Source organism: Alternaria triticimaculans (assembly GCF_023758025.1).
Source record: "Alternaria triticimaculans strain BMP 0046 chromosome Unknown scaffold_1, whole genome shotgun sequence".
In the NCBI taxonomy this organism is placed as follows: domain Eukaryota; kingdom Fungi; phylum Ascomycota; class Dothideomycetes; order Pleosporales; family Pleosporaceae; genus Alternaria; species Alternaria triticimaculans.
The window spans coordinates 4785516-4811974 of record NW_026055958.1 but is presented as its reverse complement, the minus strand read 5'-3'; the positions used below and the strand labels follow the sequence as shown (position 1 = coordinate 4811974).

Below are 26459 nucleotides of genomic sequence, written 5' to 3'. Positions count from 1 at the left end.
AAGCGCGCCCCTTACGAACCCGAACGATCGATGCGAACCTACTTGAGCTACGAGGGTGGTACCATGGTCGAGCGAGGTACAATCTATACGGTCTTGACGGCATTGGGATGAGGAGCGAGATCCAAGGGCTACGCTCGCGTTCGACGAGCATAAGGATCACGTCTACAAGCGGGTTCGTATCACAGGGCAAATGGTCACGTCGAAGAAGGATGAAGCGGGAGAGGTGCAGATACGAGTCTGGGAATGAGGGAAGGATAAAGGAGAAGGGCGGAGGTTGGTGACAGGGGTATGAGCGAGCAGGATGGCATGCGTCAAGAACGACGACGATGACGACAAAGGAGGTAAGCGTCAGAGCTGGGCAGAGGCCGTTGGAGGGGGAGAAGGGAGGGGTCTGCGAAAGAGTACAACTGACATAGCCAGGAAGCCACGAAGAGCCGCAGCTCACGTCGAGACGAAGCCATCCCACCACACTCTTTACATCCTCACCGCGACCATCATGTCCCTCCTACCTCGCACGCTATCCCACCTACCAAACCACACGCCGCCGCCCCTCGACCCGCCACCCCAACTCCGCAAAGTCAAAACCTACACGGCGCGGACACAGCAACTCCAAACAACCCCGCCCCATAACACACGAGCAATCCCAGGGCCTCAGCGAGGAGTAGGAAGGTGCGGCTATGCGGCAACAAGACTTCTGATGCTGAAGCTTGTGAAGGGAGGTAAGGCGAGTATCTGAACACTTTTCGGAATCGGCTGGGGGAGTGTGGGGCCAGGACATAACTATGAGGGGTGATGATGTGTAGAGTGGAGAGCAGAAAAGCATGGAAAGCTGGTGGGCTGCGATGGAAGGGTTTGGATAGGAGAGAGGATGGGAGACTTGGGGATGGTGGGATAGGGGTGTGCTAGGAGAGCAAAGCAGAAGTGGAATACACGGCGCCATTGGCGACCGGCCTCGCAAAGGGCAGAAGAACTGGATGTGCTAGATGGTGTAAACGCGGTGGATAAGGAAGAAGAGGGAATGATCAGGGCGCTGGGAGACCGAGCTCAGTCGAAGGCATAAGGAGATACCGCGAGGATATGAGGGATTGATGGATACAACAGGATAGGAAAAGGCAGTCGAAGAACCGAGGTGTCATACTTTGGCATGCTGAGAAGCAGGGTAAGGGGCTGAGAAGGAGAAGGATGAAGCATCACGGACAAATAGGCCTGGCAGTCATGGGGGGTCATGCGGTCGCATGAGCTGCGACTCGCGGCCTATCGTCAAGCTTGGAGGAGCATGAGCTGCAGTGTTAGTCAAGGCTGTAGTTAGCATGAATATCAAGACTTCTTGAGTCGATCGATCAAAATGGCTGTGAGCTCAGGCATCCCGTATACCGTATCTCGACCTGGGGAAAACCGTAGCATCAGGACGATGCCGGACACACTTCACATCAAATCATATGCATGTCTCCCGACCTCGCAGACTCTCAAGATAGCATGATAGGCTTGGCCAGATAGCTGAATCTTGAAAGTGCAAAACGACATCATGAACAAGCCAGTGACCATGCCCAGTGTTTACGCCTATTTTGCCAAACATGTCTCGCTGTCGTGGTTCTGTCGTTCTTGCTTATGGGTTGCAATCTTCAGGCGCTCGATAGTGAGGCTCTTTGGCGACAGTCCAGCAATAGCGGAACGTCTTTGAAGGCATGCACATCTTCAGTCATGTGCAAGTCTGCGAAAGGGGCTGGAAATCCCACTTTTCAGCAAATGCAACTGCTGTGGTTGCTCCGCCATCTCGTCACACACAAGTTGCTTGGACGGACTTAGAGCAATTGCGGAGTTGGAGACCGCCCCGTCTTGAACATCAGGAGCGCGGGTGCAGTAACTTGCCCGCGGCCATATCACTTTCTCCATGCACACAGCTTGTACTGCATTGCAGCCGCCGTCTCGTCAAGCTACACTGCAGCAGCTGCATGTGCTTTCAGAGTAGACAAAGCTGTGTCTTGAGACCTTGCTGTCGCCAGCCGGACATCCTCAGAATGTTTTCCATAGCAAACTCAGCACTGCATCGCCTTGTGCGGCCGTCTGAGGCCAATCTCGTCAATCTGCTGGAGCAGAAGCCCCTAACGACAGTCACCGTCGACGGCGCCTCCTTCTCCTTGTTATCGCGCTCCTTCTGCGAGGCCGTCTCTCATTTGTTGTGGCCCGTGCGCAGGTAGCGGGTGAGTTCGCCTCAAGGTGAGACTTGTTGACCGTCTTCCACCACCCCACCACCGACTTCATCACACTCCCCAATGCCGCAATTCTTGCTGTGCTTCCCCTTCTTCATCCTCTTGAGCCCCTCGTGTTATCCTCGCACAACTCCTGACACCACATCGGCGATGCTTTCGAGCTTGCCGCGGGGTAGGACGACGACTCTGGGTCGGACATCGCTTTCTTTCCCGCTTCGGCGACGAGGAGGCGACCTCCTCCGGTGCTCGACGCACCCAAGGCATCGCGGTATGTACTGACTCCGCTCCTGATTGCTCGCTGTTGACGCCGCCGCCTTCGCCGGCCTGGTGTCGACCGATGCAGCTACTCAGCCCCTCCTCTGCCACCGCTATACCAGCTGCGGATGGCCATGCCTGGACATTGCTGACAACATCGCTAGACAAGGCTTCAGTTTAGGGTTGTCGACACTGGCTGAACACCTGAGCCTGTACGAACGAACGCCGACTACTACACTCACTTCTCGTCTTTACAGAAGATTCGTACAGGCCAGGTGTTCAGCCCGGCACCTCTCACAAACTGCCTCCCTTGGCCAAGGCAGTGAGTAGTACTCCGCCTACCTCTTGTGACAATTGCTGACCACTTCGCTAGGCAAGACTTCATTTCAGGATTGTCGCCACTGGCTGAACACCTGAGCCTGTACGGACGGACGCCAACCACCACACTCACTTCTCGTCTTTACAGAAGGTTCGTACAGGCCAGGTGTTCAGCCCGGCACCTCTCACAAACTGCCTCTCTTGGCTAGAGCAGTAAGTAGTACCCCGCCTACCTCTTGTGAGCATCGCTGATTGACACGTCGGTAGAGGCAGCCGCCTGCTCGAAAGGCCTTGGTAGCCTTGCCACTGCCGGCTGGACATCTGGGCCTGTACGAACGAACGCCGACTACCACACTCACTTCTCGTCCTTACAAAATATTCGCACAGGCCAGGTGTTCAGCCCGGCACGTCTTGCACAACGTTTTCCCTAGCTGGTAAGTCGAGCTTCCGATGCCGTCTATGGTATACCTGCTTGTGCAACGCCGTGCTAACGTATGGGTCCTCAGGCTCGTATGTCGTCCTCCTTGTCGACACGGCGGAAGTCGCCTCTGGTGATAGTCGCCAGCTGTCACTGGGGGCGCAAGTAGTTTTCCAGACGACAATAATCCGATCGTCATATCTCCACTGCCGCCAGTTGCGGAGTTTGGCGTTCGGCACAGCGACATGATGGCGCCCGGCGGCGTTGATGCTCAGTAAGTCCAACCCATCTTCAAGGTCTTCGGGTCATGCTAATCGCTCCAGAAGTCATCAAACAGGTGCTGAAGCTGTTCGCCGCCGGTGCCCATCTGGGACGTCGCCTTGACGGTGCCGCTACTCGCCGCGGGCGCGCACATCGGACATCGACACAGTAAGTCGCCGAAGTCCTGGCGCACCTCGTCCATAGGCCAGCGTTATGTGCCCTAGGCCATGCGCTGTGAGTCGTCGAAGTCCTTAAGTCGCTGAAGTCCTAGCGCACCTCGTCCATAGGCCAGCGTTCGAATGCGCTGCGAAAAGTCCATTCGCTGTAAGTCGCTGAAGTCCTAGCGCACCTCGTCCATAGGCCAGCGTTATGTGCTCCCAGCCATGCGCTGTAAGTCGCTGAAGTCCTAGCGCACCTCGTCCATAGGCCAGCGTTCGAATGCGCTGCGAAAAAGTCATTCGCCGACCCCCGCCAACATGTGCACCAAGGTCGTACACAAATAGGGCTGCGGCCACGAGATTGCTGAGAAGGCAGGATGATGTAGTTCTCCCAGACGTGGCCGCTACCAATCTCGTGGCCGCTCCCAATCTCACCCGGCAGCATGACACAGCAACAGCAGCACCACGATGGCAGCCAGCAGCAGCAGCAGCAGCAGCAGCACTCGCATCACCAGCATCAGCACCCAAGTCGCCGAAGTCCCGGCGCATTGCCACCCATGGGCACAAGTCGTCGAAGTCCCGGCGCATTGCCATCCATGGGCATAAGTCGCCGAAGTCCCGGCGCATCGCCATCTATGGGCACCAAGGTCGTACACAAACGTCACTCTTTCGCTCCTTCCTCTCCAGATGGAATGTACGTTCGTCTGGACTCAGCCATTCGCCATCTACGGCGTGGACGGTGCCTTTGACCCTTCCTTCGACCCGAACAGACAAACCTACAACTTCTCCCAGACGTGGCCGCTACCAATCTCACCCACCACTAAGTCGCCAAAGTCCCGGCGCATTCCGTCTATGGGCCAGCGTTATGTGCTTTCAGCCATGCGCTGTAAGTCGCCGAAGTCCCGGTGCAACACCACCTATGGGCATCCTCTTCCACGGAGCCACTTGGACTTTACGCACTTTAATCATCGGCGACCATTTCGATTCTTCAGCGAGACTGAAAGCGGCCATAGACGGGTCGAGCAGCGTTCGAAACTGCCTACGTCTGCAATACCACGATGACCGAGCCGGTCAAACCCAAGGGTCGAAATCGACTTCCATATCCCAATATGGCAGGAGTAGGAGCAAGAGTGGGAGACTATCAGTGCAAACCGATTTTGACCAAAACATCACGGTCAACATGCATGCCTGGATGGCGGTCTCCAGAGCCGTATCCAGGAGTAGGGCTGGTGCCCAAGTCCAGCGCTGGGAACTTATACTCACACCCCTGTCTTGATCATCATTTGCCCATCTCTTCGTTGGTAACTCCAGCGGAGAGCACAACGATCAGCTACTGATCGATGGAAAGAAGAGAGGAGAGACGTACAAGCAGCTGCTCCTGTTTCTGAGCTGGTATGAGAACAGCGCGCGTGTTCCCATGATCATCAACGGGCCCAACATTGCGCCCAAGAAGGTCAAGGAGTCGGAGTCGACGACTGGGCTCCGGCCTGCGAGCCTTGTGCTCACTTCGCAGCGCGCTGAGCTTGACATCTCTCCTTCGAGCATCGTGATTCCCACACGATGGCAAACGACGCGAATAGGCTCCGGCCTGAGAGCCTTGTGCTCGCTTCACAGCGCGCAGAGCTTGACAGCCCTCCCGGGCACAGTCGCAGCCCGAGCAGACTCGGACTCATCGCTGTGGACTACCAGCAGCGATGAGTCCGAGGCGCCCATGACGCCAATGACGGAGGTGGTGCGGGTAGTTACCGCAACTCACGTACATGGATGTCCCCGGATGCACTGCTGCGCGCGCAGCAAGTCGCCGAAGTCCCGGTGCAACACCAGCTATGGGCCGCCCTGCAACAGCATGGGTGAAGTCGTCGATAAGCCGCCTCTTCAACAGATGGACTTTTTTTGTTGATGGACCTTTTCTGTTGTGGCCTTATGATTCATCTGCATCGAGTTCGACAGACCCCAGTGACCCCAAGGCATCCGAACTTGCCGACCGACCATCGTCCATGGCCGCATCAGCCTTCCTAGGAATCGCCTGGTTTATCTGCATCGAGCTCAACATCCGCCTGCTGTACAGAGCTACACGTCGCAGCCTTTACTTCTGGAGCTGCCTACTTTGCAGTTGGGGTCTCATTGTCCACGGCATCTCGATCGTCCTAGCCAACTTCACCGAATTGACTAAGATATGGCGATCTTGAAGTCTGGGGGCACTGCGTCGGAGGCAGGCGCGTCAAGAACATCCCCGCCATCGCCGACGACCTCGCCAACCATATCATCGTCATCTGTGTTGACCGAGGGCATTGTTTCCACCGAATGTCGATGCCATGTTGGCGACACAACTTTGAATCTTGAACACTTCTTCTCGAACCCGTCTACTGAAGTGGAGCTCACACGGGTGTTGAGAAGGTGCGGGAGCGTACAGTGATGACGGACCAGGATCTCATGTCCAAGATCAAGGTCACAGGACTGATCGCACTGAGGAAGAACGGCTGGGTCATGTGAAAGCAAAGACCCGATGTGGCGCACCAAACCAACCCGATAAAGACTTCATGGACGGGCGCATCAAACAAACCAGCGACCTCGAAGTGTGGGAGCACTGCGTCGGAGGCAGTGCTCCTGCCTAAGTACTTCCAGAGTCTTGAACTTCTCGGCAACAGTCGTCGCACCACTCGAGACAATCTCGGCAATCTGATTGGATCGCCAACATATGCGCGGACTGCGTTCGCTCGTCCTGCATCATCCTCTTCACCACTGCCGAACCTCTTTGTGAATGCCGCGATCATCGCGGTCGAGGCCCGCTTCAAAGAAGCCAGCGACCTTGAAGTGTGGGAGCACTGCGTCGGAGGTAGGCGCGTCAGCTGCCCTGCCTTTACAGTGCACATTCTCTCTGGTCGAAGTAGGATTCTCTCATGGCCCCAAGCTCCAAGACAAGATAGCATTCGTGGTAAGGCGCGCTCATGCCTTATGCACACCATAAACGCTCAACCCCTACCCCGAAGTCGACTATGCCATCAAGTCTACGCGAACCGCGAAGACTGCAACAACAAGTTGGATATTCGACGCTACGAGGGCGCGGAGAAGGACTCTCGTGGTGCGACGGTCTTGAGACGGCGAGGTGACCGCCAATATCGACGCGGACCCAGCCAAGCTGAAGTACACGGTCGACATCATCTACGCGAGTGCCATGGAAGACAGGAACTGGGTATTTGTCGCAGTCAAGCTCCTCAATTATCTCTGCCTTCTCATCCCAGCAACACTGGCCGACCCAAACGTACTCCCCGATGGGCTCCTCAAGAAGACATGCGTTGGTCGTGCTACCGTCGGCAAGGGCGTTGCCTTCGAGGTCTGCGCAGAGAACAGCTGCTTTGGCTCGATCTCGCATGAAGCGCATTGGGTTCATCTCCGACTTCTACCATTTGGAATTGTTCGATAGTTGAATTCGTAATGCGGAATGAATAGATAGTGAGTCTCCAGCCTATACCATCCCAGAGTGAAACAATGCTGACGTCTTCCAGGAATTAATAAAGTTTAAAAGAGTCGTCTCGTTCTTTTTCTTTGCGTGATGTCGATTTGGGCTGCGACGGCAGCAGCCGACGTCGACGGTGCTGGTGATGCTAATGCTTGGCTGTTTCTTGCAGCTTCGAAGCTGATGAGCATCGCGTACGTGAAGGTTCGGTTTCCATGGCAGATTCCAGATGGTAAGTCGAGAGCTCTGATATGCTCTCTTGCAAGGCTAACGATTCCGTAGTCGATTTGTCGCTGTCCAGGTCTCACTGTCGATGGCTCCGCGCCGGTATCTCGCTGTCGAATGACTCGCTGTTGGATGTCTAACTGGCGATACCCTGCAGTTAGTATTTCGCTGCCGAAGTCCCGACGCAATACTGTACAGCATTGTCGGTCATTGCTCCGGTAGATTGCACATCAACCGCCATACCATGCGGCCTGGTCAAGGCTGCTCGACACACTAGCCATGGAGGCTGAGTATGCCACACCACATGCTTCATCGACAGCGAGATCGAACAAGCGCTGCGGGCTTGACCCACCCCTGCGCCGATGAGCAATGAACCTTTGGGTGCTCCGATGGCATGCCCATAGTCTCCGTCTCTTGCTTGTATGTATCCCCTCCATGGGTTCCTCGCGCTTGCCCAAGCGCCCCGCACAGTATGTTGTAGGCCAAGACCCTTCCTCCGATCCGAGTCGCCTTACTTTCGAGTGAGTGACAGCGTCGAGTCTTTTCGTCTTCGGTATGCGAGGGTCACGAGAGCGTCAAGGGTGGCCGCCATGAGTACCGATCCGAAGATGCGAGGTAAGGCATCGATAGTCGGCTTCGAATGTCAAGCTTGACTGCTCTCACCAGGCACTCCGCGAGGGTGTCAGCATGGCCAAGCTACTGCCTCCCAGGTGAGAATGGCTCAGCATCATGCCGCCAGGAAATCGACAGCGAGATGGACTATCGTTATGGTAGTTGCCAGCCTTGGACCAGTCATGGGGGCTTGTGCTTCGGCTCTTGCGCAGTGCTTCAGCAATGCTTGTCGCTGAGGGTTGTCGGCGGAGGTGAGGGCGGAGGTGTGTCGGAGGCAGCTTTGAAGTCAACCCAAAGAGGATGTCGCTGCCCATGCGAGGCTACAGCAGCAGCTTGTTGTCTGTAAGCCAAAGCATCAGCAATGTCCCTGCACGTTCTCTTGCCCTTGCTGGGTGATGTGTGTGGCTTCGAGGCGGGGTAGCTGCGGAGGAGGCAGGTTCAGGGAGGGGCAGCGAAGGTCAAGGATTTCGGCGGCAAAGACGAGAGGCACTTACTGCGGTCTTTCTGAAGCTCCTCTCGCTGTGTGAGGCTCGCAGAAGGATGCCAAAGACTTTCGTTCGGCGGGTGAGGTTCGCAGCGACGGCTCCCGGCTGTCCTGAACCTCACTCGCAACGCCAGAAGCTGCGACAAGCGCGCAGGCTTACTGAGCGGGATGAAGGAGGTGTTCTGAAGCTTCGAGTCTACCCCATGTTGCTGTCGAGGGTGGGGGGGGGAGGGCAGGAGGCTACGATGGGTTTTGGAAGACTTCCGCGGAGGCGGTTTCCGCGCTGTATGCGGCCGGGGGCAGTCATTCAAGTCGATGATGATGATCTGCGAGTACTTGTAGAGCTCCTCAGGGAAATGCAGCTCGATCGCAGGGGGTTGATGTGGGAGCTGCGGTGGTGGAGGGGCATGGCTGGGAATTTGGTGATGGAGACTTTGGTGTTGCAGCAATGAACTTCAGTTGACCCAAAGACCGTGCATTGTTCGGCTTCACCAACCAGCGCCACGCTACACCACACCCTCCCCAACTCCTGAGGCCGAGTCTATGGATTGCCCCTCTCCGTCTGCCCGTACTGGCTGCCTTGAGGCCCCTTCCTTGCCTCAGAATGGCAGGCAATACCATGTACGACGTCGTGGTGCTATCCTCGAGTCCGCCAGCCGCTTCCCCGCTACATGATGCCCCCTCCCGTCGCGTCGCCATGCTTGCGTCCTCACCTCTCGCATTCTCCCCTCCTGCGAGCCCCCTCAGACCGACAGCCGGCGCGTCGAAGAGCAATGCACGAGCTGCTCCTATCCCCGAGGGAGCTGTCAGAGGATTCGCCACCGTGGGCAGCCTTATACGCTCCGAGCACTTCACAAGCCGCCTCGACGACGATTTCGATGCAATACAACAAGCGCAACCACGGCGGACTTCACAGGATACCATAGAGCCCCCTCTGGCTGCGGAGAAGCCCAAGAAGCGGACTACGAAGAAGGCCACAGCTACTACTACCGCTGCAGACGGCTCCGAGAAGCCCAAACCGAAGCCTCGAGCGCGCAAAGCGAAACCCAAGTCAGACAAAGAGATCCTCGACTCTGACGACGAACTCCGACGCCCGCCGCAACGACCTACAAAGTCTCCTTTCTTCGACGATGATGCGACAGAACCTCCGGTCGACCCTGCGGCACCAGCTGCGGATGCGCCGAAGCTGACCAAGTCTGGCAAGCCCCGTAAGCCTCGCGCGAAGAAGGTCAAGACTGGAGAAGATGGGGCTGAGCCTGCGCCAAAGCCAAAGAAACCGAGGGTCACAAAGGCGAAAGCAGGGGCGACGAAGGGCAAGCAGGGAGAGGCGTCGCTTGTGTCTGCGCATTTCGGAGGTGGAGCAGACGGAGGCCAGGAGTCGGCAACACGGCCTTCTGCAGAGGACCACGACACTCAAGCCAAGCCTCAGTCGATCTGGGAAGTGCCAGACAGCCCAAAGCCGAAGAAGAAGGCTGCACCCAAGCAGCGACAGCCAGATCCCATCGCAGAAGGTTTGGAGTTGGAGGAGGCTGTTGTAAGGAGGAGAGACTGGACGCCACCACCCGATACCACAATCGCATCGCCGTTCACCGACTCGACCGGAAAGGAGAATAAGACCTTATCGCAGAACGCTGATGGCTCCTTTACAAACCTCCTCTCCAACTTCGCCTACGCACAATCGCCATCTGCGCAGATCGCTGCGAAATCGAACAACGCAGCAGGGGCGGTGGCAGCGACAAAGCGGCGGAGAATCGAGCTTGTCGAGATACCCAGCAATAACACCAACTCCAGAGACTCGTCTCCCGAGAAAGGGAAAGCACCGAAGAAGAAACCGCGCACCATCACCGACCTCGTTACAGAGCAGTATGCCTTGAAGGATGCACAACCAGTTCCAGACGATGCGACTAGCAACTTCTTCGAGTCCCGAGCTTCGACAACTACAACAAAGGTGCCGCTGAACGATGCATCGGCGGCGGACGGCGATACAGCACCAAAGAAGCCAGTGCGCAGGCGTAACAGCTCGAAGTCAGGCACAGAGAAAGCAGATCCCAAGCCGAGGTCGAAGAAAGCATCTTCGAAAGCAGCCGCCAAGCCCAAGCCTGTCGCGGAGAAGCTTCTCAGCCCTTCGTCGGCAATGTCGCGTTTGCAGCAACAGGACGTCTTGTTCGGAACATCAAGTCAGCTTGTGCTTGAAGAGTCGCCGACAATGGTGCGTCAACTACAGTATGCGCTGAAGGAGTCTGAGCAGGACGCCGACAATGTTGCTTATGGCGCGCCACCGCCATGGTCACGGCTGGGCAGGGTGGAAGGCAAGCGTGGACTTTGGGCTGCGAGTGCAAGAGACGACGAGGGCGGCATGCTTGAGCATTTAAAGGACGTTTACATACCCGAGCCCGACCGAACGCAAGACATCCCATTGCTCATGGATGGCACTACCGATGCGCCTGATGAGCAAGGCGATGATCAATCTGACTTCATAGATATTGACGATATACCTCCGGACCCGCCGCCACCAATTGCCATATCTTCTGATCCGCCGATGCCTCCTCCCAGCACTTCACGCGCCACCCCAATGGCGAAGTTTCGTAACGATGATGATCAAATGATAGATACGGGCTTCAGGGACATTGACGACTTCATGCAAGAGCCTCCACCTTCGGGTCAGAAACCTGTCTCACCAGATAGTTTTGTCGACATCGACGACTTTGACTTCCCGCCCTCTGCGCAGATGCGGAAATCGCCGGTCTCGATCTTCAAACCTCCAGCCTCAGCACCAACGCCCATGGACGGCTCTCCCAAGAAGCGCGGAAGGCCGACGAAATCGCATTCTGCAAAACCTACATCAGTCTCCGCGTCATCGACGCCAAACCTGAAGCCCCGCGCGAAGTCAAAGATCAGAACTAAGATGCCATCGACCCCTCCCACAGGCTCAGGTCGCTTCATCGACATAGACGAGATCCTCGACTCCGAAGACGAAGCCCTACAGCTCCTCTCCCCCACGCCGCCCCGGACAACTAAACATGTCAACTCGCAACCTCTGTCTCTAATCACCCTCTCTCCCACAACCTCACCCAGCAAAGCGGCGAACGCGAAAGCCTCAGCGGCCGATTCAAGTCTAGCACCCATCCACCGCATACCTACCCCGCTTCTCGAATGGCCGAACATCAAAGCCCAGGTCTTTGCTCAGATAACGAGTCACATCCGGTCTTTGCCTCCAACCACCGACCCCAGCAAGCCCACCTGGCACGAAAAGATCCTCATGTACGACCCCATCGTCATCGAAGACTTTACCGCGTATCTCAACGCCCACACACCCATCCGCGTATACAAGAAAGCTACACAGAAGCAAATCAAGGCCTGGAATGCGGATTTGAAGAAGCAGGACATGGAGGCGGTACATCTGGGCGTGGGGCCAAGCAGGGAAGGGGATGGATCGGAGGTGTTTGCTGTGGAGAAGGAACTAGAGAGCACGATGGTGCAGGGGTGGTGTGAGAGCTTGAGTGTTTGTTGCATTTGGGGGGAGAATAGGACGAAGAAGGGGACGGCTAGGAAGGGGTTTTATTGATGATGTTAGATACCTGGATACTGAGCTATGTTGGCCAGATAGCCTTGGGTGATAATGCAAATTTTAACAATTTTCTCGGAGACCGTGGGGACCGGTAAGATCCCAATGATACGTTGTTTGAAGTCTATTCTCGCTCGTTGAGGTGTCAGACGCCGGAAGGGGCGAACTGTCATGTCAGCTCACCATTTTCGACTTACCAACCCACCAACGTACACACTCGAAGTTCCTTGCGCGAAGACTCCGAGCACGAAGCCCCGAAACAGATGACGTCGATCCACCGGAGCGGGATCGGGCGGACGCTAGCAGATTAGATCCACTACCACCACCACACGGGATAAAACCCACTCCTTCCCGACTCCTTCCCGTGGGTTCATGTACGAGATGCATACGCGCACTACATGCCTCCCGCAATCCGCACAAAGCATCAATGCGCGGTATGCGACAAAGTCTACTCCACCAATAGCCATCTTCGCCGCCATGAAGCGTCACGTGAGTTTACCTTGCACGGTGAATTACCCGCAGCTCACAATAGACAGATTTCGGCAGGCAAGACTTGACATGTCCGTCATGTCACGCGCAGTTTACGCGACGGTGGGTTCAACTCAAGATGGATGTGCGTGTTGCATGGAGCTGACAAAGACAGTGACCTCGCTCGACGCCACCTGGCAAACTGCTCTTCCGCCCACGGCGATGACGTAAGTCTACCCACGTTGAGGCGCGGCAGAAAGCGAAACTCCTGCGATAGATGTTCGCAACGCAAGCTGTCGTGCGATACGAAAATGCCATGTGTGCGTTGTCGCGACGGTGGCGCGGTGTGTACATACAAGCGGTTGGACGGCGTTTCTGCAGGTGCTACTGCATCTGTCGGAAGCAGCCAAGATGGTACTGAGACCAGTACCGACCGACAGCGCGTGGGCATCTCCATCGACTTCCTCCTCAATTTTACGAATCCCTCGGGTTACCGTCCGTCCGCTGCCATCGCTGCTGAGGCTGCTGAGCTCGATGGGGCAGATGGCGAGGCGCACGTACAGTCACACGCTCAAGATCGAGATATGACGCAGGACCAGTCGTTCTTTGAATTCGCCGACTTGCCTTCTGTGTTCTTTGGTTTCCCTTTCCTGGTGTCGGGGAGAGAAGCCGACTACGCGTCTCCGATCATCAGCGATAGTCTAACACCTGAACTGGAAGATGCGTACGCCTTGGAAGTACGTGTGAGGGAAATGCTACAGCATTTATCTGCCAAGCACAGCTCGATGCTGGAACGCGGTGATGCAGTTGATGCAACATTCGATTATCAACTTGCCGAAACCGTCTTTACAGTTGGCAATGTGCGGCACTTTGTTTGGGCCTTCTTTCGCTACTTTCACTACTCCTTTCCCATTCTGCATAAGCCGACGTTCGATATACAGACAGTGTCTTTCCCGCTTTTACTCGCGCTCGTTTTGTTTGGGTCGCTGCCGACTCTGGAGTCTGATACCTCCATTGGCGTACGACGGTTCTCACACGTTGCGGAGGCATACGTTTTCGACCAACTGGTGTTACTGCAGACATCGCAAGCTGATCATTCGGCGTGGGTCGACGATGAACATCTCCAGTTGTTGCAAGCAGGTCTATTGTTCCTGGTGTTTCTAAACAACAGTAACGACATCGTTACAAGAACGCGAATCCGCCTCCAGCGCATTCCCTCCCTTGTCGCTGCTGTGCGAGCTTCAGGCTTGTTTGCGCACAAACAGCGTCACGTTATCTCCAGTCAAAATAAACATGACTGGCAGGGGTTCATCAACGATGAGATGCGATCGAGGTACCAGGGCCCCGTCCGCACTACATACATGAAGCCACTAACAACACTCGCAGATTGGGTATGTGGACCTGCCTTTTCGACAGCACGCTCTCCGTCTTCTTCAACAATACCCCACAAGTTGCCATCTGTGAGGCGATAGGTGATCTTCCCTGCGAGGAGAGTTTGTTCAGAGCCGAGTCGGCCGCCGACTTTGCGCGTCTTGCATCGCATCAGCTTCCGCGACCACGAGTCGAGACATTACCCGAACTCATGTCACGTACCCTTTTTTCCCCTGTTGGACAGCGCGCCGATGAGCCCGGGGAAGCCGTCTCACCACCACATATGCTGATACTCATCTGCGGTCCGTACTCACATCACCCATCCTATTGTGACCCCGCTGACTCTCATAGCACTGCTGTCTATTGTCATGACATCTAGAATGAACTTCCTCACTTCTATGAACACAGAGCCGATGTTTCGCGCCACCGACCGATGGAAGACGCTGTGGGATGTAGTAAGCCGAGATAGCGAAGGAAATTTCTTGCCTGATCTGGGGTTCGAGAAGCACGCCGCGGAGTACTGGTGGCTTACGAAGACCATCCTGAGGGTCTCGAGATTGAGGGGTAGGAGCTGTCGTTACATGCAACCTGCACCTTGTGACTCGACGCAGGACTTGCATGACTTCGTGAGGAGGTATAAGGATTTTGTTGTGTAGACGTGGGCAACTCGAGATAATGTCAGAGATGCTGTGTTTTACACTCGATAGCACAGAATTAATCATAACGTATACCCTTCTACCAAAGCGATCGCTCCTCAGTCAGTAATGCTTAGCCAGACAGGACTAGCGTGTGGGTCTATCTCCGGATGCTGGGTCTATCGCCGAGATGGGTTCATCGCCGAACCTTCGATGCACTACCGCCCCCCCGCGCTGCATCTCGCGAATCTAGATCTCAGCGCCCGCGGAATCCGACGCGATCATGGAGACGATTAGCGCGTTCTTATGCAAGGGCCCAGGGCCGCGACTGATGAAGACGTCAGCGTGCTGATTAGTATATACCTTGAACGCATCCGCCGAACTTGCTCCAAGAAGAAGCGCGTCTACAACATTGTCTGACACATTTGCTACCTAAAGTATTTCTTAGATGTTAATTTGCAGCATGGCTCTAAGAAGATCGACGAGAGCGGCGACACGCACTGCACAACAGACCGCGAGTAGTGCGATGAAGAGAAGACACTCTGGTTCGTCGACTGGTGAAGAGACGCTCAGCAAGCGCGTCGACAGCCGAGCAGCAAATCGTTCCGCAAAAAGAGATGGAATCGCGCAAAACAGTGATGCAGACAAGAAGAAGCCAAGCGACCAGGCCAGCAATGTCAAAGCAGAGGAGCCCACAGCCGGCGCCGACGATGGCGCAGACAAGAAATGGAAAGCATGGTCCGCCCACGCGACATCCACGCCATACCCTGACTTCGGCCACCCCACAAACCGCGAGTGCCAACTAGCCTACGACATCCTTCACAAACTGCACAACAGCGCCGTGGAAGCCGAATTCGAAGATACCAACACACCCGAGACAATCCCATTCGTCCTCGACGCCCTCATCGTCGCCGTGCTCAGCCAAGCCACGAGCTGGAACAATGCGAAACGCGCAATGGACAGCATGAAAGACATCTACGGCTCGGTGTTCGCCTACGAGGAGATATATAATGGGGGTTCGGAGAAACTACAAGAGACTATTCGCTGCGGCGGCTTGCACGTCCGAAAGACCAAGATCATCATGTCCATCCTCGAGGAAGTGAAGCGTCGCTACGGACGCTGGAACCTGGACCATCTTCTCGAAGCCAACGACGAAGATGCCATGAAAGAGCTCATGAGCTACAAGTACGTGGGCCCAAAGTCTGCGTTCGTAGTAATGGGCTGGTGCTTGAAGAGGAACAGGTTCACGGTTGACACGCATGTGTATCGTATCGCTGGCCTGTGGGGATGGAGGCCGAAGGAGGCGAGTAGGGAGAACACGCAGTTGCATTTGGATGCGGTGATCCCACCGGAGCTGAAGTTTAAGTTGCACTTCTTTCTTATTCAGCATGGAAGGACTTGTCCTGCGTGCCGCGGTGGGAGCAAGGATACGAAGGGGTGTGAGGTGCTTAGGGAGGTGAAGCAGGAACTGAAGAAGACGAATTAAGAGGTGAATGATGGATAACACTGTCAGTATACGCGCTCATCAGCGGTGACGCCGTCCTCGACGCAACAGCCTCAACGGCACTCCCAGCGTGTCTCAGTCAATTCACCATTCACCAACACACACCCATCGCTGTGCCTCTCACCCTCCCTCTATATAAACAGCGATTTCCAAGCCCAACCCTCTATTCCCTTTCCAACAACCACCCACTACCACAATCTTCACCACATTACCACAAACTCCCAAAGCCACATCACACCACCACAACAAACCACCTTCAACCACACTACCACCACAACAACAATGACCACACCAGCCCCAACCTCCTCATACACCTACTTCTGCTGCAACCCCTCTTGCTGCGCCGCCAACATCGTGCACAACGTTCCGCGGAGCCCATATCCGCAGTTCCAGCACCAGTTCAAGTGCGCAAAGTGCGGCGCCCAGCAACTCACTGGCATGTGGCAGGAGTACCACGGTGATACCGGTCAAGGACACAAGGGGTTCTGAGATGCCGGCTGGAGCAGACGAGAGAGTTGGGCGTCGTCGGGTGAGGGGGCGAGAAGGGGGTTGCAGAAGACATGGGGGGTTGAGGTTTGCGGGGAGTCAGGATGGAGGGCGATGTAGCTGTCACGATACCCAGTGGTGATGATAATGAAGTTTATATTGTACTTGACTACCTCCTAGCCATTGTGCGATGTGTCGTGTGACTGCGGCCACCACCCTGAAGTCGTACACAGGTTCCTCCCTGTACTATGTAAGAAGTCTACAGGTCTTTCATTTCGCCCTCCTCTAAGCGGAAGCTCCACCACGTGTACATTCTTCCTCTGCCACTCTTGTCCCTTTTCCCCAGGATGCGGCGGCATCGCCAATTTGCGCGGAGGCTCCTTGCTCACATCGATTCTCCCAGTGGAGTAGGTCCCTGTTCTGTTCTCGAATTCCATGTGTAGGGCCATTTCGCCTTCTTCGGGGACGAATCGCACGCGTGTTGGAAGCCAGTCTGGCATCTTCTCTCCAGACAGGGCTTCAAGAGCTTCTATAAGGATCTCTTCGTCGACGGTGGCGACGTTCCAGTTCTTGTGTATCTTGTTGGTTTCGTTGACTATCCAGGCTTGCATACGCTTGGCGCGTGTGAGCTCCGCAGCCACGTCCGAGGGGCTGCCTGGCGAGGCGGATGGTGAGCGCTGGGTAGTAAGATCTCGCGTCATGCGGTGCCATGGGGCAATGGCCATCTGGAGTGGAGTGTGTAAGCGCATTGTCAAAAGCGGAATGTGTTTGGACACTGAGTCTGCCCATCTGTGCGACTTCTGCAGCCAGAGTGCGCTATCCACGTCAATGATTCGTAGTTGCTGAGGCGACGGGAGTAGCGATAACGCCGCTTCAGCTGGAAAGTATCGATAAAGCGTATCCGCAAGGCCGTAGAGGAGCGACTGTAACATCCAGCTTCTGGTGCAAAGTATAAAGTCTTGTACCGAATTGAACTCGAGGGTGTCGGGCATCAGGTCGGCGACGTTCGGTGACGGTGGAATCGGTACCACAGACACGGTTGTTTCAATGAGCTCAGCTACATGCTGCGACACGTCGATCTGCATTAGACCCTCCAAATATGACATGGCAATTGCAAGCGCGGTCGTGTCCTCGGGGTTCGAAATGGCTTCTCGGATCAACGCTACCGCGTAAGGGCACTGAATGAAAACGTGCATGACGGCCATCGACGCTCTCTGTGATGGCGACAGCACGACATCTCTTGTATTGATCGGAGGTGGGATTGTAGCCGACAGGTAATAGTCGTTGTGGTATACTGACTTCCGACCCGACATCATCGCCTCGTGAACCTTTCGACATCAGCAGCGAACTCCCAAGACCGACCAGTACTCACATCATCGATATAGGTATTGTCGATCAAATTCCAGAAATGATCGTCATCAACTTCCGCCACCGCACCTGACCTCAGCAGCTCGGCGATTCCGAACGCATGAATCGCGTAATACATAGTATCGAGCCCCAGAAGAGCCTGCATGTGATCAGCAAAACACGTCGACGTCTGACAGGCTGACTAACCTCAGCAGCGTAGTGTAATTTCGTAGCCAACAGGATGTCGTACGTGACCTTGTTATCAGTGTTCATCACGGCGAGCTGCAATTCCTTGAGCGCTTTAGCCTTTGAAGCTCTCGCGACCTTGCGCTTCGAGTGCATATCATCTCGATACGTAGCGTGACTATCGACGAAGAACTGAACGGCCAAATCAAGCATCTTGTTCGACCCGATGCGCGAGGGAATAGACTGTATCCAGGTCCCTAAGACCTCAAAAGGCTGCCTACCGGCGGGCTCTGGTCCGAGCACGCCAACGTATCGGGAGATCAGGGTCGTCTCGGGCGAGGATGGCAAATATGATGCGAGAGGACTCTCTTCTCGTAGCTTCTGGAGATGTACTTGAAGCGCAAGATTCTGCCGGTATTCTCTCATCTTCGACGGCTGCATCCTAGATCTTGAACGCGGTGCCAGGGTTTGAAAGCAACCTAGGCGATCGTCGGTGTGCCTTTCGGTAGTGATGCAGAGGTCTGAGGAATTTGACGAGGACGAGCCGGCTGCGAATGAGGTTGTTGATGACGAGCTTGAGCCCTCGTCAGGAGAGTTCAAGGGATATACGGCAGAGCCAGTCTTGGATCTTCCATGTTTGGTCAACTGTCTGGGATCCTGCACGACGAATGCTGAGGCTTTGCCGTAGGAGTAGGCACATGGTCTGTCTTTCTTCCTGCATGCGCTGCATTTGGGTCGCACTTCGTCACACTAGGTAGCCATTAGTAAGAACATATTCATTCCGCAACGACTTGCAACGCTTTGCGATAACATGATTGCGGGGATTGAAACGCGTCTTACCTTGACCTTGCGCTGCCGACAGGTGTCGCACTTTCCAGTCTGCGTCATGACAATTACCGGATCACGTATGCGTGGCGTAGTTTTGGAGCCTCGAGGATGCCTGAACACATTTGAGGATGGCCGTCAAAATGCGATGAGAGGTGGCTTGATCACAGGGCGCGGCTGCCTAACGCTCAGCTCCAACGCAGAGTCTTTGCGCATAGGCCACATTCAACCCATCCCAGGAACTGTCAATTGATGCGTGTACGCGACCGAAAATTATGAGCGAATCTGTTTCCGACGTCAAGTCGCGAAAGCCGACAGCAGAGAGGATGCCGTTCCTGCGGGTGGAGGTTTCAGGCCGCAGTAGCGTGGACAAATACGGTTAGCTGAGGTTCTTGGCTCACCTGGGCAGCATCCAGCTGAACCTTAGAAGCCACCCCTCTCGTCTGACATCGATACGTCCTTCGGGAAGCTTACTACCGCAATCTCACTACAGGGAGTTTGTTCCGTGCGACACTGAGAGACGGGCACTCTCACACCTCATAGCTTCTATCCAGCGCTACACCACGTCGATAGTATATGCGTTCTCCCAGCTCTCAGCTTCGTGGCCAGAATCAACGGAAAGGAAAGCGTTCGACTGCTCTGGTCTCAATACTTAGGCAGTTCAGACGGCTACATCGTTCGGATGCGCGCAATCAGAACTATACGTGGTAGACTGCAGCTGAGGAAACTGAGGAAAGAACGCTCGGAAGCGGAAACAAGATGTAATACATGCTTTTGATAACAAGAAACACTGGCTAAGCTTAGGCTCGTAGGGCTTCGAGAATGGTGCGCAAAACTGGCACCATTTGAATACCAGCTTCTGGAAACACCTGACACAATTCGAGTAATCCGCATTAGACCCGCTGAGTCAGCAAGCTCTTATGTTGACGATACTCCCCGGAGTGCGAGACGACCTGAGCCATTCGATATGAGCGAGAGCATCGAGTGCGATATCGAACATATCCGAATGAACGAGGTCTCCTATGAAGCTTTGTCTTACGAATGGGGCTCACCCGCCGATGACGATCCGGCTATTCTCCTCAATGGCCATTTCTTTACTGTGCGACGCAACCTGTTTGACGCGTTGCTTACTTTTAGACGCGAAGAAAGACAACACTACGATCTTCGAATTTGGATTGATGCACTGAGTATTAACCAGTCCGACACGCGAGAGAGAAATCATCAAGTCGAGCTCATGGGTATGATCTATCGTCGAGCCACCAAGGTGCTAATATGGCTTGGTATGACTGACAGTCATATCGCACATATTATCGAAGAGATCAACAATCCATTGGATGGGATTTACATGGGGATAGAACCAGTATGGAATGACACCATCTATTCTGCAATTATCGAGCTGTGTCAGAAATCATACTGGAACCGCGTTTGGGTCCAACAAGAGGTGTTCCTGGGTGGCAAGATTTACATCATATCTAGTTGGGAAGATCTTCTAAACTACGAAAGATTCGATCTTATCCTTGGTTTAATGACACGAGATGATAGTCTGTGTGGCAAAGAGATATCTGCCACAATTAGGCAGAGTGCTGCCAACGCTCTTATCACACGAAAACGGCTGCCTATGGACTCAAGTCCTCTAATAACATGGTTGCGACTGGCATGCCACAGAGGTCTCAAGACTTCCGAACCACGCGATCTCATCTATGCGATGCTAGGTATCAGCTCTGACTGTCAGGACGGCGGCATTGAGCCTGATTACGACAAGCCATTGATGGATGTTTATCTTGAAACTATACATTTCTGTGGATTACACAAGCCAGGGCAGGAGAACAAACGGTTTCGAAAGACGCTGGCTGAGAAACTTGGGCTGCCATGGGACGGTGATATGGAGACAAGGATCCAGGAGTATCGTCAACAGAAACCCACAGTACGGCGGGAAGACTAGATCGAGGCCACGCCCCTCGTTCTTCAGCAGACTGAGCAGGCTAGGGGTAGACATGCCTTTCATAGTCGTTGAAATAGTGCTTGCTCACGCACTGACGATCTCCACGCTTACTCATGGGCTCGTCGTTGATGAATACACAAAACGGGTCTATTGTCTCTAGGAAAGCGCACTGAAGCCACACTGGTAAACACTAGGCTACCTTAAACCCATGCTGTCACCTCCTCACATTGTCTTGTAGCAATCCGCACACACACAGTTACGCGACAATGAAGCTGCTACCATCGATACCATAGTTCCTCGTCAATCTCCTCCCGTAATTCCTTGCTACCTCAAACCTCAATTTTCCCTCAGGATGCGGCTCGTGGAAATTGATTGGCTGCCTTGCCGTAATAACACCCCCCTCTCTCGGTGTGAAGCGCCATACAGAGCCATACACCTTCTCGGGTGAGAAGCCAATCGTGTTCATAGCTGAGAGGAATTCAGTCCATGGGACTTCACCGGGATGCGAGCTTGCAGACGGCTGGAAGAATATAGTCGAGAATGTGTGCTGTGTCTTTTTCCCAACGGTGAAGCGCGGTGTAGGCGGAGTGTTTGTTTCCTCAGAAGCGACTGGCTGCAAGTCTGCTGCGACTTCGACAGGCTCAGTGGAAGGATCATTCGCAATCCCCCTGGTCTTGCGCTTCTCACTCCGAATTGGAAGGTCTACAGGGTCGGGCTGCTGCTCCGGTATGAGAGGCGTGATGTATTCCTGCAGGGCAGCATCTTTCTTCGCTTTGTTGGAAGGTTTCGCCGGTTCTATCCAGTCTGGCGTCCGTTGTATTTGTCCTCTTGACGGCGCTAGGGATTCAAGAGCCTCGAGGTGTTTTTTCTTCAAATACTTCTGCACGTGAGCATCGAATTTGCTCCAAAGCTCATCGAGCCGTCGTTCAGTAGCCTGCATAATCTCTACGTTCTCTTTGGTTCTTCGCTTGCCGACAGGGTACGGCATTGTCTTTGGATGCCCGAGCTCACCAAGAAGGAGAAAATCATATCGGCGTTTGGCATCGTATTCTGGACCGCATTCCGGGTCTAAGATCACGTTTAGTTCTTTCACAGAAACCTCCATGACTATCTCGTGATAGTCGCGGTCGGCTCCAACGGTACAGTACTGCTCATCAGGTTTGAAAGCTTGTGGGCACACCAGGCGCAGGCGAGCTCGTAGTTCAAAACAAATAGCTAGGTCTGACACGAGCTATCAACGTGTACGAGGTCAGTGGCTATCTCATACGCATTTCTTACATGGGTAATGACTGACCTGTGCGACCAAGGGTGTGATTCTGTACTTCTGGTCCTTGTCCTGTTGTATAACTCGAGCCATTTCCCTGACTACAATTTGAGGAACCCCAAGGCCTTCCTCAGACCAAAGCAAGGAACACAGCCATAACAAATAGTCTTTCCCAAAAGAGCTCGGGTCTCTGAGCAGGGGTAATTCCTCTGGAACTGCATGGTCACGTACGAACATGCCGCGCACCGGTGGTGAGCCAATGAAGCAACTCGGCAACCGTGAAGCTAGGCTTTTGATAAGGCGCATATCAAGTAAATCTTTCAAGTCCGCGACAGCCTCTACCCATGCATCATGCCCTTCTTGTTTCTCCAACCGTGTCAACAGCAGCCGAGCAACCTTGTGTAGAGCAGCTTGTGCAGCATGCCACATGACAAGATTCTCGTAATAATCCATGATGATCGAGTATATCGTAATGTGCCAAAAGTCTTTTTGAAGGGCTGGATCAGTAAGATGGGGGCTTTTCCTTCCCTTCCTGTCCAATACATGTGTAGGGCTGTGTTCATCTACATGCATCGGGTCAGCGTGCTTCAATCGATGCTCCTCACGGCGCCTCGCACTTACAGAACTCGCTAACAGCATTAGTGAAATAGGATGGATCATCGCGCATAGCCCAGGCATGGTCCTTCCACTCGTGTATTCTAGCCGCTATAGAGGACATGATTTTGAGAAAGTCGTCCCATTGTGGGGCGGTATATGGACTGTCTTGGGCTAGTGCGAAAGCCGAGTCCCATCCATCCTCTTTTGTCGTTCTTATTTCGGGGGGCTCGGGTTGTTCGGGGGCTTGGAAGAAGGCCTTGAACCCGTCCAGACCACCTTCTACGTCGGGAAGTAGCTCAAGGCAGATCTTGACGAGGAAGGCCATCAGAGGCTGCTGTATCTGTAGGACGATAAAAGCCTCGCTCGCGCGCCTCACGTGTTTTTGAGATTCCAGAGCGACCGGAAGCTTGACCGGAAGCCCGTATTCTTGTAGATCAGTAGGATGCATCATCAGATAGTAACCCCATTCGCTGGGTTTGTATTTATCTTGCCATTCGCGTACTGTCTCATTTTCCGAACTAGGTGAAACTTCCCTATCTTCGGGTTCCTTGCCGTTGGATTCGTCTTCCAATATAGCTTTGTGTTGGCCTTCGTCGTTTGGGTCGTAATATATCGGACGCACCTTGATAACATTGATGTTGCGACCGAGCTCTGAGCTTTGCCAATCCATCTCGGCAAAATTGTTGGGTGTATACCGTCCGCGAGAGTTCAGAAGCTGTAAGACATGTGTTGGAGTCACGAGGTCCTCTGTATTGATATATGGCCATTTGTATACATCTTCTCTGATCGTGGAAGTGGAAGCCTCGCTGAACTCTCGTCTTTCGACTCTGTAGTAGTCGCGAAGGTCTGGGCGATGCTGGTGTGGCATTTGCGTGTGCCATGATCGTTCAAGAATAGCTTTACGTTGAGTACGCGTCTTCTTTGTCCATCTCTTCCGTATAACGCCCTCGGATCTTATCAAGATGGCGTTCAGCATGCCATAGTCGGCCATTATTGACTTGACTTTTCCAAATGTCTCTTTGTGAAATTCTCCATAGGGCATTGGCACCGTTTGACCACTGTCAAGGAGCCGCCAGGGTCTCTCTGCGGGTTCTATTGGTTTGGGCTTGACGAAGTTGGTACATTTTGGCTGTTCCATAGCTGGTCGCGGTTCCTCGAGGTCAACTCCTGAGGGGGACGGAGGGAGCTTTCACGTGAGATCCTGCAGAAAAGCTGATCAATGCTGATGCGGCGGTAACGTAAGTAACCATGTAGGGATTCAATAATGACGCCAGTTCCAATCGACAACAGCCGTGTTTACTGTTCCTGCGTTATTGCGAGAAGGAAGATGGGGAACGCGACAAAAGCGATCTGGTCGAATTGCTCGGGCCGACTGTCGCGCATTAGCCCCGCACTGCAGATCCCTACCACAAAAAGGGGCGATTTGACTGATCTCAGTAACGGATCGCAATGCACATGTCTTCTGAAGTTTTTGGTGCTGCGAAACTCCTCAATTGAGAGCAACCTGTTCCCGCACACTTCAACACATGGTCGAATAGATCCAACGACCGAATGTCCGACTCGACTTTCCTTGCGTATAAGTCGTATAGATTGCGGAAGATACAACTATGTCGAATAGAGATGAATGAACGGTGCCCAAGCAAACGCTACAACTGAATTAAAGCCATTCATGCCTCAACATCTCATGAACAACTCTTCACGCAGTGTTCCTCCCAATACCAGCCTTATACCTAGCCAAGCACCTCTCCCTCGCGAACTTATGCTCAACAACCGGCTCGGGATAGCCCTTCGCCTTCGCAATCTGCGCGGCCTTTCCACCCGCCGCATACGGATTATGTATAGCCGCCCCCTCGACCTCTGCCAGCTCCGGTAGCCACAGCTTGATAAACTCGCCCTGCTCATCGAACCTCTCCGACTGCGTCCACGGGTTGAAGATCCTAAAGTACGGTTGCGGATCTACACCTGTCGATGCACTGAAGCCCCAGCCGCCGTTGTTGGACGCGAAGTCGCCGTCGATGAGGTGCGTGATGAAGTATTGTTCGCCGAGGCGCCAATCGAGGAGGAGGTGTTTGGCGAGGAAGGAGGCGGTTATCATGCGCATGCGGTTGTGCATGTAGCCTGTGTGGTTGAGGCAGCGCATGGCGGCGTCGACGATGGGGTAGCCGGTCTGGCCTTGTGTCCAGGCTTGGAAGTGCGCGTCGTTGTACTCCCATTCGATGTTTGTGTATTCGAATTTGAAGGGCTTGTTCATGCTGGGGTTGTGTTAGTATATTCGTGGTATAGAGGGTATTGGACGGGCATACCAAACGTAGGGCCAGTGTACAAGCACATGCCGATAGAAGTCCCGCCATGCGACTTCTCCCAACCAGCCTTTGACGCCATCCTTCCCTCCGTCGAGTCTCTTCGCGCTGTTGACGTCTCGAGCCATACGTATACTGGTTCGTGCCGCCAGCGTGCCAGCAGCGTGATGCACACTCACGCGTGCGGTGCTGTTCATCGCGGGAAAGTTGCGCGTGTCCTTGTATTTTACCACCTTTTCTTCCAAGAAGCGCTCCAGGCGATCCATAGCAGCGGCCTCACCTGCGGGCCACAGTTGCTGGAACCGTTCCCTCTCTTCTGCCGTCAACGCTTTGCACTCTGGTAGATCGGGGACTTTCGTGTCGAAGAGCTGAGTGAATTTCTTGCGGAAGGCTGGAGGATTTCGCTCAGGCACAGGGCGCTCGTTCATAAGATGTGGATGCTCATGCAGATGTGCAACCCATGATCGGAACCAAGGGCTGTACATCGCATATTGCTTTCCACCTCCTGTCTTGAGACTACCAGGTGGTACCACGCAGTCGTCGTGGTGCGGCTCGAAGTTGATGCCCTTCTCCAGCATCATGCGTACCAAGCGCTCCTCCCGCCGAAGCTCGTCAGGTTCGTATTCCAAGTTGCAGAAGACGTTCTTCGCATTCCATTCTTCTGCCAACTCCACCAACCGCTTTGTTACGTTCTTTCGTTCGGGAATCGTTTCGATGTAGAGGGGGATGTTGAGTTCTTCGAGTTCCTTCTTGAGTGTCTCCACAGAGCGCAACTCGAAATGACATTTTGGCGGGCTGACCAGGTGAGCCTCCCAGTCTTGCGGGCTCATGAACCAAACGCCTATCAGACCCACTCCCTTCTTCTCAGCCAATTGTGCTGCTTGAGACAAGCCAGTATTATCTCCTATCCGCAGATCCCTCTTGAACCAGTGTACCACCGCGTCGCCATGTTGCGATTTCTTCCCGTCTTTGATAGCCTCTCGTTTGTCCTTTGTACTCTCCAACGTCTTGTTCAGAATCTCGATCGGGCGCGGTACCTCATTCTGATTGTACAATGCGCATCGTTCATTGCTCATTTCGGCAGGATAGTATCGTCGATCGACGATGCCGGCTCTCTCTTCTGGTCTCGAATGGTCAAAGCCTTCTTCCTCCTTCTTCACGGCCTCTCCAGGCGCTCCATTCTCGGTGTTCTTCGCTATCGAGTCTACGGGAGGCGCGTCTTTCGAGGTGGCTTTTGGGAGAGGTTTGGCGATGCGCGAGCGCTTGTTGGAAGCGTCGCCGGACACGTCGGTGTAGTTCTTCGCGGATGCCGCATTGGCGGGTATGCTTGCTTTACGTTTCGGTGGCATCGTGGCTAGTCTCTTCGCGGGGAAGGATGGTTGTATGCGTAGAAAGGGTTTGACGGATAGCAGGAGCCTTGGACGTGCGAGCAGCATACGCGTTTCGTGGAACCGCAGAATGGTCGAGATGAGGATAACCTCCTGAAACAGGATTTAATGAAGCCATTGCCGTGCTAACTCGACGCGTTCAGCTGTCGCGTCCCTTTAGCACCGATCGATGACGCAGATGGT

At 54.3% G+C, this 26459-nt stretch overlaps 6 protein-coding genes across 6 annotated transcripts; 3 read left to right on the top strand and 3 right to left on the bottom strand.

The window, feature by feature from the left end:
- Positions 1-9095: 9095 nt before the first annotated feature.
- J4E78_001592 (uncharacterized protein) lies at positions 9096-11963 on the top strand (the record flags this gene model as incomplete). The annotated part of the gene is made up of 2 exons (XM_049362248.1): positions 9096-9103; positions 9146-11963. 2 exons carry the CDS (start codon positions 9096-9098, stop codon positions 11961-11963), a joined length of 2826 nt encoding a protein of 941 aa, XP_049227531.1.
- A 690-nt stretch (positions 11964-12653) lies between these two features.
- On the top strand, positions 12654-13233 carry J4E78_001591 (uncharacterized protein; the record flags this gene model as incomplete). The annotated part of the gene is made up of 3 exons (XM_049362247.1): positions 12654-12658; positions 12859-13168; positions 13213-13233. The coding sequence occupies 3 exons, from the start codon at positions 12654-12656 to the stop codon at positions 13231-13233; spliced, it is 336 nt and encodes a 111-aa protein (XP_049227530.1).
- Positions 13234-14900: 1667 nt separating this feature from the next.
- Positions 14901-15923, top strand: J4E78_001590 (uncharacterized protein; the record flags this gene model as incomplete). The annotated part of the gene is made up of 1 exon (XM_049362246.1): positions 14901-15923. One exon carries the CDS (start codon positions 14901-14903, stop codon positions 15921-15923), a length of 1023 nt encoding a protein of 340 aa, XP_049227529.1.
- A 680-nt stretch (positions 15924-16603) lies between these two features.
- On the bottom strand, positions 16604-18386 carry J4E78_001589 (uncharacterized protein; the record flags this gene model as incomplete). The annotated part of the gene is made up of 2 exons (XM_049362245.1): positions 16604-17755; positions 17982-18386. 2 exons carry the CDS (start codon positions 18384-18386, stop codon positions 16604-16606), a joined length of 1557 nt encoding a protein of 518 aa, XP_049227528.1.
- A 2597-nt stretch (positions 18387-20983) lies between these two features.
- Positions 20984-23258, bottom strand: J4E78_001588 (uncharacterized protein; the record flags this gene model as incomplete). Its single annotated transcript, XM_049362244.1, has 4 exons — positions 20984-21958; positions 22022-22063; positions 22223-22488; positions 22613-23258. The coding sequence occupies 4 exons, from the start codon at positions 23256-23258 to the stop codon at positions 20984-20986; spliced, it is 1929 nt and encodes a 642-aa protein (XP_049227527.1).
- A 1026-nt stretch (positions 23259-24284) lies between these two features.
- J4E78_001587 (uncharacterized protein) lies at positions 24285-26237 on the bottom strand (the record flags this gene model as incomplete). Its single annotated transcript, XM_049362243.1, has 2 exons — positions 24285-24840; positions 24892-26237. 2 exons carry the CDS (start codon positions 26235-26237, stop codon positions 24285-24287), a joined length of 1902 nt encoding a protein of 633 aa, XP_049227526.1.
- Between the last annotated feature and the right edge of the window lie 222 nt (positions 26238-26459).